This window comes from Saccopteryx leptura, chromosome 2 (genome assembly GCF_036850995.1).
Source record: "Saccopteryx leptura isolate mSacLep1 chromosome 2, mSacLep1_pri_phased_curated, whole genome shotgun sequence".
In the NCBI taxonomy this organism is placed as follows: Eukaryota; Metazoa; Chordata; class Mammalia; order Chiroptera; family Emballonuridae; genus Saccopteryx; species Saccopteryx leptura.
In genome coordinates this window covers 213,961,544-213,978,306 of record NC_089504.1, presented here as the reverse complement: position 1 = coordinate 213,978,306, position 16,763 = coordinate 213,961,544, and the positions used below count along the sequence as shown (strand labels likewise).

Here is a 16,763-nt window from a genome sequence, read left to right as displayed (position 1 = left end):
TTAGGGGTTCTCTTAAGGAAACAATTCTTTGCTTAGCCTCCTACTCTGTTTCTGTTTGAATTAATGACTCCTCTCTGTGCTGGGCATAGGGGATGCAGTTTCCTTGTCCTAGGGTAGAGAGATGAATCTGCTGCTCATGCTGGCCTGGGGCCTTGGCTTATTTAGGATTCATGGAACCTCAAGTCAGAATACATGTACACAGTGAGCTTAGGCTGGGTTTTGCTGTTCTGTGCAATTTTAAACTTACTGCTCCAAGTTATTTAAGGTTTTTAAATCACTTTGTAAATAGGGAACATTCAGTGACATAGAGCTCAGCCTGTGTTAGCTGTCTAATCATATGGTTTATCTTTTATCAACATTTCCAGTGTAAAATATTTCAAGTTCATTTTGTTTTGGAACTTGCTCCAGTTTGTGTTTGAGTATTACTCTGAAGAGGCACCACCTGCCGCCCCCCATCTGCTTGGGGTTCTGTCACCATTCTACCACAGTGACACCGTGCCCGCAGAGCCTCAGCCCCCAGCACATCTCCAGCTGTGTGGTTTGTGAGCAGGCAGCAGGATTTCAGAGCGTGGCTTTGGTTCAGGCTCCTAGAGCCTGAGGCCACCTTGCAGCTGGCCTCCCTGCACTTCTGGCATTCCATGTGTTTAGCATCATCTTTATAGCATTGTCATTTTTCCCTCTTATTATAGAGTCCAGTGAAGGATGATCTGCAGCCTACCAAAGCTCTGGTGACAGCAAACCACATGGGTCTCCACAAACAAGATAGTGTGATGTCGGTGCTCCCAGTCTGCCAGAAGCAGCTGGAATCGGAGCTGCTCCTGGTGAAAAAAGAAATGCACTGGAGTGCTGAGGACCATGGCAAAGCTTCAGGGACAGTGAAGGTACTTAGACCTGTTTCAGGAGGGACCGGGCACAGCAGGCATGGAGCCAGTTGTGTGCAGTCTTCTCTCTGGGATGTTAGTGAGGTGACACACACTGAATAGCGTATAGACGGGTTCTCTGAATCCATCATGTTTTCATAGCTGTTCAGTTTGCTTTAACATTTTCTAAATGTTTCATTTAAGCACTTCTAGTAGGAGCTAATTTTGATTTGCATTTCTCTAATGAAGAGTGATAGTGGGTATCTTCCCATGTGCTTAGTGGCCCTTTGTATGACTTCTTTGGAGAAATGTTGAAGTCTTTTGCTCATTTTAAAAATGAGGTTGTTTTGGGTCCTGGCCAGTAGCTCAATGTGTAGAGCATTGACCCAGTGTATGGACGTCCCGGGTTTGATTTTCAGTCAGGGCACGTAGGAGAAGTAATTATCTGCTTCTCCCTGCCATTTTCTTCCCCCTCCCCCTTCCCGCTTCTCCCCTTTCTCACCTCCTTCCACTGTCTCCCCCCATCCTCCTTCTCTCCCTCCTCTCCTTTCTCTTCTCTCCCTTTCCCTCCTTTCCCTCCTCTCCCTCCTTCGCTCCTGCAGCCAGTAGCTTGATTGGTTCAAGTGTGGCCCCGGGCACTGAGGATGGCTCAGTTGGTCTGAGCATGTCAGCCTCAGGTGCCAAAAATGGCTTGGTACGTGAGAATTGGCCCCAGATGGGGCTGCTGGGTGGGTCCCAGTCAGGGTGCATGCAGGAATCTGCTCAGTATCTCCCCTCCTCTCTCCTAAAAAAAAAAAAAGAGAGAAAAAAAATCAGGTTGTTTTGTTTTTCTGTTGAGTTTCAGGAATCCAGTGTATATTTTGGATATTAATCTCTTTTCAGATGTATGATATGCAGATATTTTCTCCTGTTAGGTGGGGTGACTGGTTATTCTAGGGATAGTATCTTTTGATGCATTAATTTTTAAAAGTTAATAAAGTCCACTTTGTCTTTCCTTTTGTTACCTGTATCTTTGGTGTCATGTTCAAGAAATTACTGCCAAATCCAATGTTATAAAGCTTTAGCCCTATGCTTTCTTCTCAGTTTTATAGTTTTAGGCCTGACATTGAAATGGTCCATTTTAAGTTACTTTTTTGTGTGTGGTGTTTTGTAAAGGTCCATCTTTTTATTCCTTTCCATGTGGTTATCCAGTTTTCCCAGCAGCATTGTGGAAAAGACTGTCTTTTCCCCAAGGTCTTGGTGACCTTGTTAGAAATCATTTCACAATATATGTGAGGATTTACTTCTGGGCTCTATGTTCTATTTCATTGGTATATATATATATATCTGTCTTTAAGCCAGTATCCCACTATTTTGATTTCTGTATCTTTGTTGTAAGTTTAGAAATTGGGAAGTATGAGTCCTCCAGCTTTGTTCTTTTTTTCCATGATTGTTTTGGCTATTCTCTGGTCCTGTTAAGTTCTCACATGAATTTCAGGGTGGGCTTTTCTATTTCTCCAAAAAATGTTATTGACATTTTGATCTGTAGGTCACTGGATTTATTGATATCTTAACAATTAATTCTTTCAGTTCATAAACATCATAAGCATTTTCATTTATGTCTTCCTTAATTTCAGTAATGTTTTTAGTTTTTTGTATGTCTTTTATCTCCTTGGTTAATTTAGTTCTTTTATGGTTGTTTCTATTATAAATAGAATTGTTTTCTTAATTTCTTTTCAGATTGCTAATTGTTCATATATAGAAATGCAACTGATTTTTGTATATTGACTTCATATCCTATGACTGCCGAATTTATTTATTTTAACCATTTTTTTGTGGAATCTTTAGTGTTTTCTACATATAAGATTTTATCTGTGAACATAGATAGTTTTATATTCTCCTTTCCAATTTGGGTGTCTTTTATTTCTTGTTTAATTGCCCTGGCTGGCACTTCTAGTACTAGGTTTAAGAGAAGTGGTGAAAATACACATGCTTCCCTTGTTTTTAGAGGAAAAGCTTTCAGCCTGTCAACATTGAGTATAATTCTACTGTGTTTTTCATGTATGTCTTTTATTATGTGAAGGTTATTTCTTTATAAAATATGTTGAATGTTTTTTATAATGACATGGTGTTGAATTTTGTCAAATGTTTTTCTGGAGTTTTTTTTTAAAGAGAGAGAGGGGCCCTGGCCGGTTGGCTCAGTGGTAGAGTGTCGGCCTGGCGTGCAGGAGTCCCGGGTTCGATTCCTGGCCAGGGCACACAGGAGAAGTGCCCATCTGCTTCTACACCCCTCCTCCTCTCCTTCCTCTCTGTCTCTCTCTTCCCCTCCCGCAGCCGAGGCTCCATTGGAGCAAAGTTGGCCCTGGCGCTGAGGATGGCTCTGTGGCCTCTGCCTCGGGTGCTAGAATGGCTCTGGTTGCAACAGAGCAGCGCCCCAGATGGGCAGAGCATCGCCCCCTGGTGGGCATGCCGGGTGGATCCCGGTCGGGTGCATGCGGGAGTCTGTCTGACTGCCTTCCCGTTTCCAACTTCAGAAAAGAAAATAGAAAAAAAAAAAAAAAAAAAAAGAAAGGGACAGACATGGACAGACAGGAAAAGAGAGATTAGAAGCATCAGCTCGTTGTGGCACTTCAGTTGTTCATTGATTGTTTTCTCATAGGTACCTTGACCAGGGGCTCCAGCTGAGCCACTGACTCCTTGCTCAAGCCAGCAAACTTGGGCTTCAAGCCAGCGACTGTGGGGTCGTGTCTATGATTCCACATCCAGCCAGCAACCTATAGGTTTTGAACCTCGGTCCCCAGTGTCCCAGGCTGACGCTCTATCCACCGTGCCACCTTCTGGTCAGGCATCAAATGCTTTTTGTGCATCAAGTGATCATGTAATTTTTAGAATTCTTTTTGTTAATGTGGTATATTATGTTGATTTTCCTTTGTTCAGCTACCTTTATACTTCAGGAATAAATACCACTTCATCATGGTATATAATTCTTTTAATAATCTGCTGTTCAATTTGATTTTCTAGTATTTTGTTGAGGATTTTACATACTTGCAAATGTTCACAAGGAATACTGGTTTATAGTTTTAATTTCTTGTACTGTGTTTCTCTTTAGTATCAAGGTAATGCTGGTCTCATAGAATGAACTAAGAGGCATTCCCTCTGCTTCTGTCCTATGAAAGAGACTGTAGAGAATTAGTATAATTTCTTCCTTAAATGTTTGGTGTAGAGTTCAGCAGTGAAGCCCTCTCAGCCTGGTGCTCCCCTTTCTCCAGTTTATTGGAAAAGTCAGGGAAAGAGTAATATTAGTTCTTTAAATGTTTGATAGAATTCACCCATGGAGCCATCAGGTCCAGGGCTTTGTTTTGTTGGAAGATTTTTGAATACTGAATGTCTCCTTCTTTGTCTCTTGTAAACCTCCTTCTTGGTTTAAATATATTTTGTTTGATATTAACATAGCCACTCCTGTTCTTTTTTTGTTGTTTTTTTCCCATTGTTTCACTTTCAGCCTATTCATGTCTTTGGGTCTGAAGTGAACTTTGTGTAAACAACATAGTTTGGTCATATGTGTTTAACCATTTTGCTATTCTCTTTCTGTCTTTGATTGGAGAGCTTTAATTCATTTACATTTAAAGTAATTACTGATACTGATAAGGAGGGATGTACTTTTTTTAAATTTTTTATTTTATTTTTTACAGAGACAGAGTGAGTCAGAGAGAGGGATAGACAGGGACAGACAGACAGGAACGGAGAGAGATGAGAAGCATCAATCATTACTTTTCCATTGCGTGTTGCAACACCTTAGTTGTTCATTGATTGCCTTCTCAAACGTGCCTTGATTGCGGGCCTTCAGCAGACTGAGTAACCCCTTGCTGGAGCCAGTGATCTTGGGTTCAGGCTGGTGGGATTTTGCTCAAACCAGATGAGCCCGCGCTCAAGCTGGTGAGCTCGGAGTCTCGAACCTGGGTCCTCTGCATCCCAGTCCGATGCTCTATCCACTGCGCCACCGCCTGGTCAAGCAGGATGTACTTTTGTTAATTGCAATTTGTTCCCCCCCCCTTTCTTGGTCCCTCATTTCCAGCTTTACTTACTGTGTTCCCTCTTCAGTTGTTTTTTTATAGTGAAATATTCAAATTCCTTTATCATTTCTCCTTGTGTGTATTGAATAGCTATATTCTTTGTGGTTACCATGGGGATTACACTTAGTATTATAACACTGATCTGAATTTATACTAGCTTAACTTCAATAACTTAAAAACTCTGTTCCTTTATGTTATAAAAGCTCCTTGCCCATCTTTTTTAGGTTTTTAAAAAAAAATATTTTATTTATTGATTTTTAGAGAGAGGAGAGAGAATGTAAGAGAGGGAGAGAGAGAAAGAGTGGGGAGAAACAGGATACTTCAACATACAGTAGTTGCTCCCTGTATGTGCCTTGACTGTGCAAGCCCTGGGTTTTGAACTGGTGACCTTAGCATTCTACGTCAATGCATTACCTATTGCGCCACCACAGGTCAGGCCCTTTTCAGTTTTTGATGTCACAAAATAACATTTTTTTTTTCTTTCTGTATTTTTCTGAAGCCGGAAACAGGGAGAGACAGTCAAACAGACTCCTGCATGCTCCCGACCGGGATCCACCCGGCACGCCCACCAGGGGGGACGCTCTGCCCACCAGGGGGCGATGCTCTGCCCCTCCGGGGCGTCACTCTGCTGCGACCAGAGCCACTCTAGTGCCTGGGGCAGAGGCCGAGGAGCCATCCCCAGCGCCCGGGCCATCTTTGCTCCAGTGGAGCCTCGGCTGTGGGAGGGGAAGAGAGAGACAGAGAGGAAGGAGAGGGGGAAGGGTGGAGAAGCAGATGGGCGCTTCTCCTATGTGCCCTGGCCGGGAATCGAACCCGGGACTTCTGCACGCCAGGCCGACGCTCTACCACTGAGCCAACCGGCCAGGGCCACAAAATAACATTTTTATACCGGGGTGCCCCACAACAAACTAATAATTCTTTTAAATGTGTTAAACTCTTAAATTAATAGGAAGCAAATGGGAAATTACAAACTAAAATTATAGTAATACTCTAAGACAATATTTTTTTAAGAAAATGTTTAAGATACGATGAAAACAAAATGTGGAATTACAAACCACTGTTACAGTAACATTAGCTTTTATAATTGCCTTTGTGTTTAGCTTTTTAAATATCTTTATTTCTCCATATAGTTTGAGTTAGTGTGTAATATTCTTTGATTTCACCATTCAGGACTCCCTTGAGTATTTCTTGCTGGAGAGGCCTAGTGGTAACAAACTCCATCAGCTTTTGTTTACCTTTTGTTATATCATACTCCTGAAATATAAGTTTGGTGGATATTGGATTCCTACTTGACAGGTTTCTTTATTTAAATCTTTTAGCACTTTGAATATATTGACCCACTGTTCTCTGACTTCCAATGTGTCTGATGAGAAATATGCAGATAAATTTACTGATAATCCCTTATATATGACAAGTCATTTCTCTGTCGCTGCTTTTAAAATTCTTTGTTTTTTGAAGGTTTTATTACGATGTGTCTTGGTGTGGATCTCTTTGAGATCATCTTACTTGGAGTTTGTTGAGTTTCTTGGATATTTATTTTCCATGAAATTTGGGAAGTTTTCAGTCATTATGTCCTCCAATATTATACCTTCTTCTCTCTTTCTCTTTCTCTCTCTCTCCCTCTCTATCTCTTCTAGGACTCCCACAGTGAGCATGTTGATCCACTTGGTGGTGCCCCATTAGATCCCTTAGGCTCCCTTAGCTTTTCTCAAATTTTTTTCTTTATTTTTCTCAGACTCAGTATTTTCCATGATTCTATTTTCAAGTTCACCAGTTCTTTCTTTTGCTTCTGCAAATCTGCCATTAAATCCCACTAGTGAGTTTTTTAAAATTTCAGTTACAATGCTTTTCAGCTCCAGAATTTATTTTGTGGTTTTTCTCTTTATTCATGGTTCAATTTTGTTTATAGAACAGTATTTTTACTTTCTCCACATCTTCCCCTAGTTCTTTGAGTGTCTTTGAGACAGCTGTTTCAAAGTCTTTGTCTACAGGATCTGCTATCAGGTGTTTTCAGGGATAGTTTCTGTTGATTTTCTTTCTTTTTTTTTTTTTTACTTCAGAGGGAGAGACAGAGATAGGAAGGAAGAGAGATAGGAGAGAGATGAGAAGCATCAACTTGTAGTTACTTTTTTTTTGTTTGAGAGATGGAGAGGGAAGAAGGGAGATAGACAGTATGGAAAGAGATGAGAAGCATCAACTCGTAGTTGCATCACTTTTAGTTTTTCATTAACTTCTTCTCATACGTGCCTTAACTGGGGGGCTCCAGCTGAGCCAGCAACCCTTTGCTCAAGCTAGCAACCTTGTGTTCAAGCCAGTGACCTTGGGCTTCAAGCTAATGACCTTGAGGTTAATGATCCTGCACTCAACCCAGTGATCTCAGGGTTTCAAACGTGGGATCTCAGTGTCCCTTGTCAATGCTCTATCCACTGTATCACTACTAGTCAGTCTCTTCTAATTTATATATCTTCTCTGAATGGGCCATACTTTCCTGTTTCTGTGTATGCCTTGTGCATTTTTTGTTGTAGTTATTGTTGAACATTGAACATTTGAATTTAATAATATGGCAAATCTGAAAATCAAACTCTCCCTCTTCCTCAGGATTTACTGTTTTGTTTTGTTCTTTGTTTTTAAATTTTGTTTATTTTCTGTAGGCTGTCTCTTTCCTGAGGATCATCTTGAGGTGATAACTTAAGCTCTTCTCAGATCATTTTCTAGCCTCTGTACCCTGGACACACACAGTCACTTTCTGATTGCCTCTGTACATGTAGTTGATTTTGAGTGTCCCAGATTTTAATTTCTTCCCAAAAATAAAAAGGAGGAAAATGCAGGCATAGAAAAAAAAGGCATTAGCCCCTTAAATCTTTTGGATGTCATTTCAGCCAGAGGGGTGGCGACTGAAACAATGGCCTTCCCCCTCTGTCTGCACCTCTGTGACTGGAAGCAGCAGTAGGAGCATAGATCCCCAATATTTGTAAGGCAGTGTCCTTTTTGCCTACCCTGGCCTCCATAGTCTGTGTACAAGCTGCTTCAGGAACACATACATAGTTGTTTGCTCGATGTTTGAGGGTGGGAAGACTGGTAGCTGCTATTCTTCTAAGTGGTGCAGTTGACCCAAATTGACTACAATTTACCATCCAAGCCTTCCTCTGGAAGTTTTAAACCTTCAGCAGGCTCTAGAGTTCCAAAATAGTTATATTAGACAAGCTTCTGCCAATGCAGTTGATGTCCTGGTGGAGAGATAGACTCTTGGCATTTCCTGCTGCACCATCTTCCTAGAATCCTCCTCAACAGTTGCCTTTTAGGCACAGAGCTTTAAGCCTTGATTCTGTCTTTTAAGAAATTTTTAAAACTTGAAATCTTACGAGTTTAGAGGGATCAAAAGGCTAGGCTCATCATGGAATCTCATTCTTGTTCAGCCTCTGAAATTGGCTCATAAAAAGAGGCTTAGACAGACAAATGTTACAACATTAATGCAGTTATTTTTGCTGTATGCATGTTTTGCCTTACCTACAGGATAATAAGGAAAAACTACAGGAAGATTGTAAGCTGCAGAGAGTTGATCTCATAACTCAGGTGAAACAGCTTCAAGAAAAACTGAACTGTCTGGTATATTCTATGAACTTCCAGAACATCGAGACAAAGGATTTCAACCCTCAACAGCCATTGGCATTTTCTCATGTTTTAAAAAACAATCCGAGTGGTAGTTCCAGTAACAATGAAGAAACTGGCAAACCACCTCCTGTTGATGCATTTCATATCAATAAAATCACACAGGATTTAATTGATGGTATTAGAAATCAGGATTTATTGATAAGAAATGAAATGCCAAATGTTCCCATGGAAGACAAAGTAGATTTGCAGGATGGCTCGCTTTGTTTACAGGTGAGCTTGCCTAGTAGCTCCCATGACTTAACCTACACCAAGGAGGCCGAGCCCTTGAAGAATGCACTCAGCACGATGGACCTGTCCTCCTGGAGCTCCCCCGAGGTCGTCAGGAAGGACTCAGTGCTTGAGCCATCACTCAGCCTGCCCCTGACACCCTGCTTGGACGCCTTGAGCCAGTGCAGCCTGGACACTTCTCTGAGGGACAGGACAAGTGCCTCTCTGCTCCAGGCTGACCCGTCAGGACTGCTTTGTTCTCTCAATGGGTCATCAGCAGTCAAGGCCCCTTGTTCGGCAGAGTCTTCATTGGCTTTAGACAGGGTTCCCTCCACTGACCCTCACATGCATCATATGACTGTGGTAGGTTGGTTTCCCTGGGTGCTGTCCTTGTTCAGTGTCTGTAGGATGCCTAGGGCCCCAATTTATCCCCATAGGATTCTGTCTGCATTGCCTGCAGTGTCACAGTGGCAGCCATTGTTGGTTCACCTCCTGTAGGCCTGTGGGCCAGGTGTAGGTAAGCACCGCACAGTCCCCTTGTTATCTTTCTGCAGGACTAACCCTACCTAATCCACTGTAATATAAACATTTAGACACTTAAATGGTTTTTGAAAATATGTGATTTACCTTTGTCCCACTCAGAAATTCACCCCAGAAGTTTCTTAACTAATGCTGACTTTGAGAAGCAAAGTCACCAACTCATCTTTGTGTGTAGTTTGCATATGGGTTCTTTGTTTAGAATGTTTTTTAGATTCATTTTTAGTTGTTTTGCATATTTAACAAGTTCCACATGTAACGCTAAGTAATTTCAAGAACACTTTAGTTTATTATTTTTGTTAGATTGTGTCCTTCCTAACATAATTTTGATATCTTGAGCTAGATAAAAAAAATAAATTAGTGAGATATGTTTCATTTGAAGTATACACATTCCACCATTTCATGCAAAAATATTTTACCTGAAATATTTGCTAGTAACTTCTTTAAAATATTCCTAGAGAATTGTGGGTGAATTTGATTAAATTATTAGAATCATGTGACCTCAATGTATCCATATGCTTTGAACATTTTTGTTTTTTTTTTTTTGTGGGAAGATGATAAATTCAGTCCATAGAAAATTTCCATCTGGCAAGTTTAACTCCATGGTGTAATAAGTTGTTATTTTATGACCACTTAAAATTCTACCTATTTGAATAGGAGAAAGATGTTGAAGATTTCATCATAACGTCTCTTGATTCTCAAGAAAAGTCAAGATCACCTCCTCTTGGGTTAGAAGGAAAAAACAATGGAAGTGAAAACAGTAAGTTCATCATCTTTTTTTGAAATTATTTGTTTATAGTTTCAGAGTCCAGAGAGCTCCAAGAATTCCTGCATATTCTTCACAGATTCCTCAGAGCTAGCATTGACCTTGTTTGCTGTGTGTACTGCTTGTCTCTCTCTGTCTCTATTTCTGTCTTTTGTGTTTGAATATTCCATGGTCTATTGGAGAGCTTGGACTACTCGGCAGGACAGCCTGAGGCTCTTGGAAGCTCCGTGCTGAGGGATCCTGCCAACCACTCCTCGAAGTTCTCCTTGCCCTAAGCTGGGAGCTGGTGGGAAGGAGCAGCCAGAAGAACTGAGGCTGCTTTTCCATTGGGCATCCCTTCCATTTCCCAGAGCTCGTGCTTTCAGCTTTCCTGGACTGGCTGCGAGCAGCAGGGTTCAGGAATGGAACAGGGGCTTATGCTATTCTGAAAGGTTTTGAATTCTGATGTGAGGCCCCCTTCCCATTAGACAGAGGTTCCCAGACCCTCTAATTCTAGACCTGGTTTGCGGTTCCTTAGCCTGCAAGGTGATTTTAGGAGCTTTCTACCCCCTTCCGACACCCCAGTCAAGCCAGGCATGTTCACCTTCTCCTGATCAGATGTCTACTGCTTGTCCAGCTGCTCCCAAATTGTCCTTGCTGTTGGCATCTTCCACCTCTTGTCCCTCCACCCACTCTGTCCTCAAGGGTCACTCTCTTTATCCATCCCTTGGGTTTGTGCGTGTCTGTTGGCTATGGTGCTTGCTCTGCGCAGTCCTGCGGGTCTGTTCTGTCTTTCGGTGATGAAGAAACACACATCCACATCTATGTAAAAATGACAAATCTCCATAAGGTTTATGTTCAGATCATGAACATTAACATTTTAAATGTGCAAAAAACACTTTTTCTTACTCACTGTATGTAGTTCTCATTTGATGCTTTTATTAAAATATTTTTATTTTTTATTTTTTAGGGAGAGGCTTAGAGCCATAGCTCTCTGGGTGTTTTGGGGGTCCAGCCTTGTATGGCAGTGGGGATCTTATCCCCTCTGCACTCTGCAGAGAATCCCCAGAAATACACCCCAAGAATTGCAGTTTTAAACCCTGGCTTGGTGGTTTGTTTCTAGGTAATGGCTCTGGGTATGGAGAGATACTAAACCAGGGTTTGGGAGGAATTGAAGCTCCTGCAGTGCCGACCCGCACCTCAGGAAGCTTCCAGCAGCCACTGGAAGCCATGAGGGAGAAGGAAGTCCATCCGAAGCAAGTTAAGGTAACAGTGCTAGGAGCAGAGTGAGCTGTGGTGGTGGGCTTCATTGCTGGACCACTCTATAATGCACCTTTGGCTTGGGAGTGTTGCACAAGGTCGTGCTCTGCTCAGACAGCTCAGCTGTCTTCTACCTTTATGCCTCATGTAAGTGAGCAGAGTGCTGAGCGTAACACCAGCTTCTCCATGAGGACAGCGCTGGGAAGCCGCCTTCATCCTCTCAGCCTCTTTGGGCATGACACAGCTGGTCAGCATGTGTCCTGGTTTCCCATCACTCTATAATAAAGGACTCTCTCCTATGCTCACAGACCCTGCTGGCAAGGACTCACACAGGGCAGCTTGGGGACTATTTCTCTGCACTGAGTATCTGAGGGCACTGAAGGGCTGGAATGGTCAGTAGCTGGCCTGGTGCCACCACCTGTAGGTGCATTGTACCTTGAGGCATTCATCAGCTGGGCATGTGCACACACCTCTGTGGGGCTTCCGCATACTACAGCAGCTGTGGTCCCAGGAAAGCCAGGAAAGTGCACGTAGTCTTCATGACCTGATGTGGAAGTCGGCCTGAGGCCTTGCCCCAAGCCTCTTTAAGGCTGAGGGGAGGGACGGTGTCCAATGTGCAGGAACAGACGGGATGACTAAGCCATGGAAGGTGTCCTTGGAGTGGCTTCCACAGAAATTCCCTCTTTCAAAACTAGTTTCCTATGGTCTCTGACAGTTATGGGGAGGAAAGTTTGAAAACCTAATGGAACAATAGGCTCTGCTTTTCGGTACAGAAGCCATGAGAGCGCTCTGTAGGCGGCCTCAGAGAGCATCCACTGCAAGAACAGGATGGGGCGAGGAGTGCCTTCCAGTTGCTTTCCCTGCTTTCTGAAACGCTTGTCCTCTTGTAGGCTTTGCTGCAGATGGTGTATGATGAGAGCCATCACATCCTGGCCCTGTCTGAATACCATGGGTACCCCAGCACACTGAGCAAGGGCGAGCCAAGCACCCCCATTGAGCACTTCCTGAGGGGGAGCCAGGGCCTGTTGGAGGCAATGCCAGCTCTGAGGGGGCACCTGAACCCAGGACCCCAACATGGAGAAAAGGTACAGAGGCGTTTATATAAGAGAAGAGAAACAGTGGACTTGGACCAATTTGAGGGATTTTTTTGCCAAATAAGCAGGAATCGGGAACTAGTGGTCAGTGGTGGCAGGGAGACTGTTCTCTTGACTAGCCACCTTCTCACTTGCATTTCTGAGCACCACCCACATGCCAGCCTGTTCTAGGCCTTGTTAGGTCAGCAGAAGTCTCAAGAAGGTGGGTGTGTGGGCCAGGGCTGAGGCCACAAGGTCTCAGTGTCCACCCTACAGCCAGGGTGGCCAAGAGAGGAAGCAGCGCAGAGGCAAGGGCCAAATGTGAACCGTGTCCAAGGGGAGATTACCTGCCGCAGGCTTTGGGGGCAGTAGTGGGCGTAACCCTGGACTGGACCTGCAGGGGAGCTGGGGCCAGAGCAGTTGGCCTGAGGTCAGCCACCTGTGCGCACCTGCACCCTGTGCTTGCACACATATGCCCCTACTCTGTGCCTTCATGTGCTCTGGCACGCACACATCTGGCATCACTTCTGGCCTCTGGCCTATCCTATACTCAGGGCCTTGTGTTGGAAAAATAGCTTTACCTACCAACTTTGCTTGACCTTGTTTCACCATCACCCTCAGTAGTTTCTTCTCTGCTTTTAACAGACAGCACCAGCCTGGTACCCTGGAAGGTCCTGTGTGCTCTTGTATCTCCTCTCCTGTTGGAGTGGCTCCTGTTCTAAGCTGCAGATGCATCTGTGCAAATACTGAGCTAGTTCTTGTTTCAATTTCAGGATCTTTCTGACACCTGCCTCGACTGGAGAGGAGAATTTCTGCAGGTTGTCCAGGAGGCATTTGAAAAAGAGCGCCAGATGCTGACGGTAGAGCTGCAGACGCGACTCTGTGGCCCTGGCACCAGGGCCCCCAGCACACTGGTGGAAAGGCTGCAGAAGGTGGTCCAGGAGCAGGTGAGCTTAAGCCCTGGGTTACCTCAGAGCCTAGCCCTGCTTCAGACCAAGTATTAACACTCCATGTTTCTGCATGAATTCTCCAATACAGAAGGAAAGTCATATACCTCTACCCTTTACTCCCCACTCTATTCTAGAAAATAATTGGCTTTTTTTTTTTACAGAGAGAGGGATAGACAGGGACAGACAGACAGGAATGGAGAGATGAGAAGCATCAATCATTAGTTTTTCGTTGCGCGTTGCAACACCTTAATTGTTCATTGATTGCTTTCTCATATGTGCCTTGACTGCGGGCCTTCAGCAGACCAACTAACCCCTTGCTCGAGCCAGCGACCTTGGGCTCAAGCTGGTGAGCTTTTGCTCAAACCAAATGAGCCTTGCTCAAGCTGGCGACCTTAGGGTCTCGAACCTGGGTCTTCCGCATCCCAGTCTGATGCTCTATCCACTGCGCCACCGCCCGGTCAGGCTACTGGCCTTTTCTTGAAAGCAAAAGCATTTACAGGTTGCCTAGTCCCAGGTTGTGTGAGCGCTAAGCCCAGTGTTGGAGGTCAGTGGGTGTTGGTACTTTGAGACCCTTGGAGTCCTGTTGCCACCAGTTCCCTGGTAAGAGAGGACCTGAATCCAGATACAGGGTGCGCAGCAAGTCAGAATGGCTCCCAGGCACAGACTAGGCCCAGAGAACGAGACCAAGGTGCTAGGGGCAGAGGGCCACTCGTGTCTTTGGCAAGTATGGTCTTACTCCCAGTCAGGGACTCAGAGTCGGCAGCTAATATACCAGCAGGATTGGAGGCTGGAGTTGGAGTGTGCAGAGGGTGGGTTGCTCCTGCTTGGAGCTGCCAGCACTTGGGACATGCTCCCTTCTCATCATATTTTCCCATGGGTTGGGCTCCCCCTTCCTACAGAGCCTTCATGTCTTCTGACTGCTGTCCCTCCTTTGCCTTATGTCCAGGGGGACCTGCAGGAGAAGTCCTTGGAGCACCTACGTCAGTCTGACAGGAGTAGTTTGCTGTCCGAGATCCAGGCGCTACGAGCTCAATTGCGGTTGACGCACTTGCAGAACCAGGAGAAGGTGCAGCAGCTGTGCGCAACCCTGACCAGTGCAGAGGCCCGCGGGAGCCAGCAGGAGCACCAGCTGCGCAGGCAGGGTGGGTGTGGCCCCTGGATCCCAGTCCTGAGAAATGTGCTAACCCGAGGTTCACCTGGTGGGCAAGGTGGTACACAGGTTAGTGAAGACCCTCTGGACTGCCCAGAGGTGGATCTGGTGGCAGCAGTGACATCTGGTTTCTTTAGGTCCCTGAGTGCAGGGACTGTCAGCTTCATCATCAGAACACTATGGCTACAATATTTCTTGGTAAAAATGACTCTGAGAAGCCAGTCAGGGCAGAGGCTTCCCAGCAGATAGTGGCCAAGGTCCCTAGCAGGTGGTCAGGGGCTGGCATTTGAGCAGATATGCTGGGTGCCAGGAGGCCCACCTCTTGGAGAGTCCGTGGCACTTGTGCTGGGCTCAAGTACCTGTTGTAGTTTGTACATTTAATTAGGTTTTCTGGGTTTTTAAAAAATATATAGATGGTTATGTCACCTGTGAAAGAAAATATGTTTTATTTTTCTACCTACTCCCTTCTATTGCTGACCACTGGTTGGGCCCTTGACCGCATGGTAAATGGCATGCCTGGCCCTGTTCCCAGCCACAGGGGAAGCACTCTGTGTCTTACCCTTAAGTGGGACGTTAACTGTGATCCTGAAAGATGCTCTCTGTCAGCTCTGGCAAGTCTTTTCTTGGTTTTGGAAGCTGAATGATGGCCAAGTCATTGACCATCAATGACTTGGAGCAGTCTTGCATTTTAGCCATGACCCTTCATCAAATGTACAAAATCCTTTGTACATTTCTGGGGATGACTTGCTAATATTTTACATCTGCATTCATGAAGGATAGTAGCCTGTAGTTTTCTTTCTTGTGGTTTTGGTATTGTAGTAACGGCAGCCTCATGGAGGACTGACATGTGTATACTCCACTTCTGTTATCCAGAACTGTGTTTATCTCTTCCTTATTTTCCAGTGAAACCATCTGGGGTGGACTTGTCTGCTAGGAGGCATTTAGCATAGGAGTGGTAGGTGGGATGGTATTTTAGAATGACTACAGGGATGGTCATAACTGGCCTTGCTATGCCAGGCAGGGTGGGCTCTGAGCAGCTTCCCATATGCAGGTCCATCTTGGCTTAGCTCCAAACTCTGCCTGCAGAGAGACCCCAGATCTGAACTGCTACAGGGGCTGAGGGGACATGTGGCCCACCCTAGGGAGAGCCATGCTGTTTGCATGGCCTACGTTGCCCATTTGGATCACGTTTGCTCACTGCCCATAAGTCTTTGGATGCTTCCTGGCCAATAGTGCAAGGCCTGGTGCCATGTGTGCTGGAGGAGCCAGCGACAGGCAGAAGGATTGTGTCCCTGAGTGTCCTGTCCCCATCAGAAGCAATGGCTTTTAGGTTACAAAAACTTCATTCTCCCTATCCCCTTACTGGCTTATCTGTAATTAACTCATCTGTAGAACTCTCTTTGGACTCAAGTGTAATGCTATTTTATGTTCTTTGATCTCTTTCTTAGTGGAGTTACTAGCATATAAAGTTGAACAAGAAAAATGTATAGCAAGTGAGCTACAGAAAACTCTCAGTGAAGAGCAAGAGAAAGCAAATAACGTCCGAAAGCTGCTGGTGATGGAGCAGAACACAGTCAAAGCTTTGAAGTCTGAGCTTTGTGAGTGTAAGCAGGACAATGAGAGGCTGCTGAAGTCCCTCAGTGACGTGGAGAAGGAGGTTCTCCAGCTGAGGTATGGCACTGCCCTCATGATACTTAGCCCGCTAGCCCCCAGGCTGCCATCAGACCTTTTGTTGAAGGTTTAATGAAAGTTACAGAGTTACAGAGTTCTCACCACATCTATCTTGACAATGAGGTAACAGAGCATGTGGTGCCATGACTTGTGCTGCGTGCTTGGCAGGTGTTGGAAAAAGGTACCCTGCTCCTATAGGCTTACAGCAGGAAGGCAGGACTGAGCATGTGTGCAGATAGCGAGGAAGTGACAGGGCCCGTCTGCCTTATCCTGGGAGCTCCTGGCCCCCGAGAGCTGGCCCATGTCCTTTCTGAGCATTCTGCAGTGTGAGATATGACAGCCTCTCTCCCTGCACAGGTCTGTGTTGGACAGCAAGGAGAACAACCTGCAGGCCGTGCTCCAGAAGCTGGAGAGTGAGCGGGGGAAGGAGCACGCCCTGCGGAGCCAGCTGGAGCAGGAGCAGCTGCAGCACCTGCAGAGAGAGGGCCAGAGCTCCAAGGCCCTGGAGGTGAGGGCTCCAGGAATAACCTAGTCACCAGCGAGGGATGGCCTCTGGAATGTCATTCTCTTTGACACTGCTTCTTAT

The 16,763-nt window shown here is 45.0% G+C and overlaps 1 protein-coding gene across 2 annotated transcripts in view; it reads left to right on the top strand.

The window, feature by feature from the left end:
- PCNT (pericentrin) overlaps positions 1-16,763 on the top strand; it is a 109,330-nt gene that overhangs the window by 63,330 nt on the left and 29,237 nt on the right. For both annotated transcript variants that reach the window (XM_066369957.1, XM_066369958.1), the window contains exons 27-35: positions 690-881; positions 8,426-9,154; positions 9,986-10,088; positions 11,197-11,339; positions 12,224-12,418; positions 13,180-13,353; positions 14,303-14,498; positions 15,955-16,177; positions 16,535-16,685. In XM_066369957.1, coding sequence (XP_066226054.1) covers positions 690-881; positions 8,426-9,154; positions 9,986-10,088; positions 11,197-11,339; positions 12,224-12,418; positions 13,180-13,353; positions 14,303-14,498; positions 15,955-16,177; positions 16,535-16,685 — 2,106 coding nt within the window. The remainder of the gene's footprint in view (positions 1-689; positions 882-8,425; positions 9,155-9,985; positions 10,089-11,196; positions 11,340-12,223; positions 12,419-13,179; positions 13,354-14,302; positions 14,499-15,954; positions 16,178-16,534; positions 16,686-16,763) is intronic.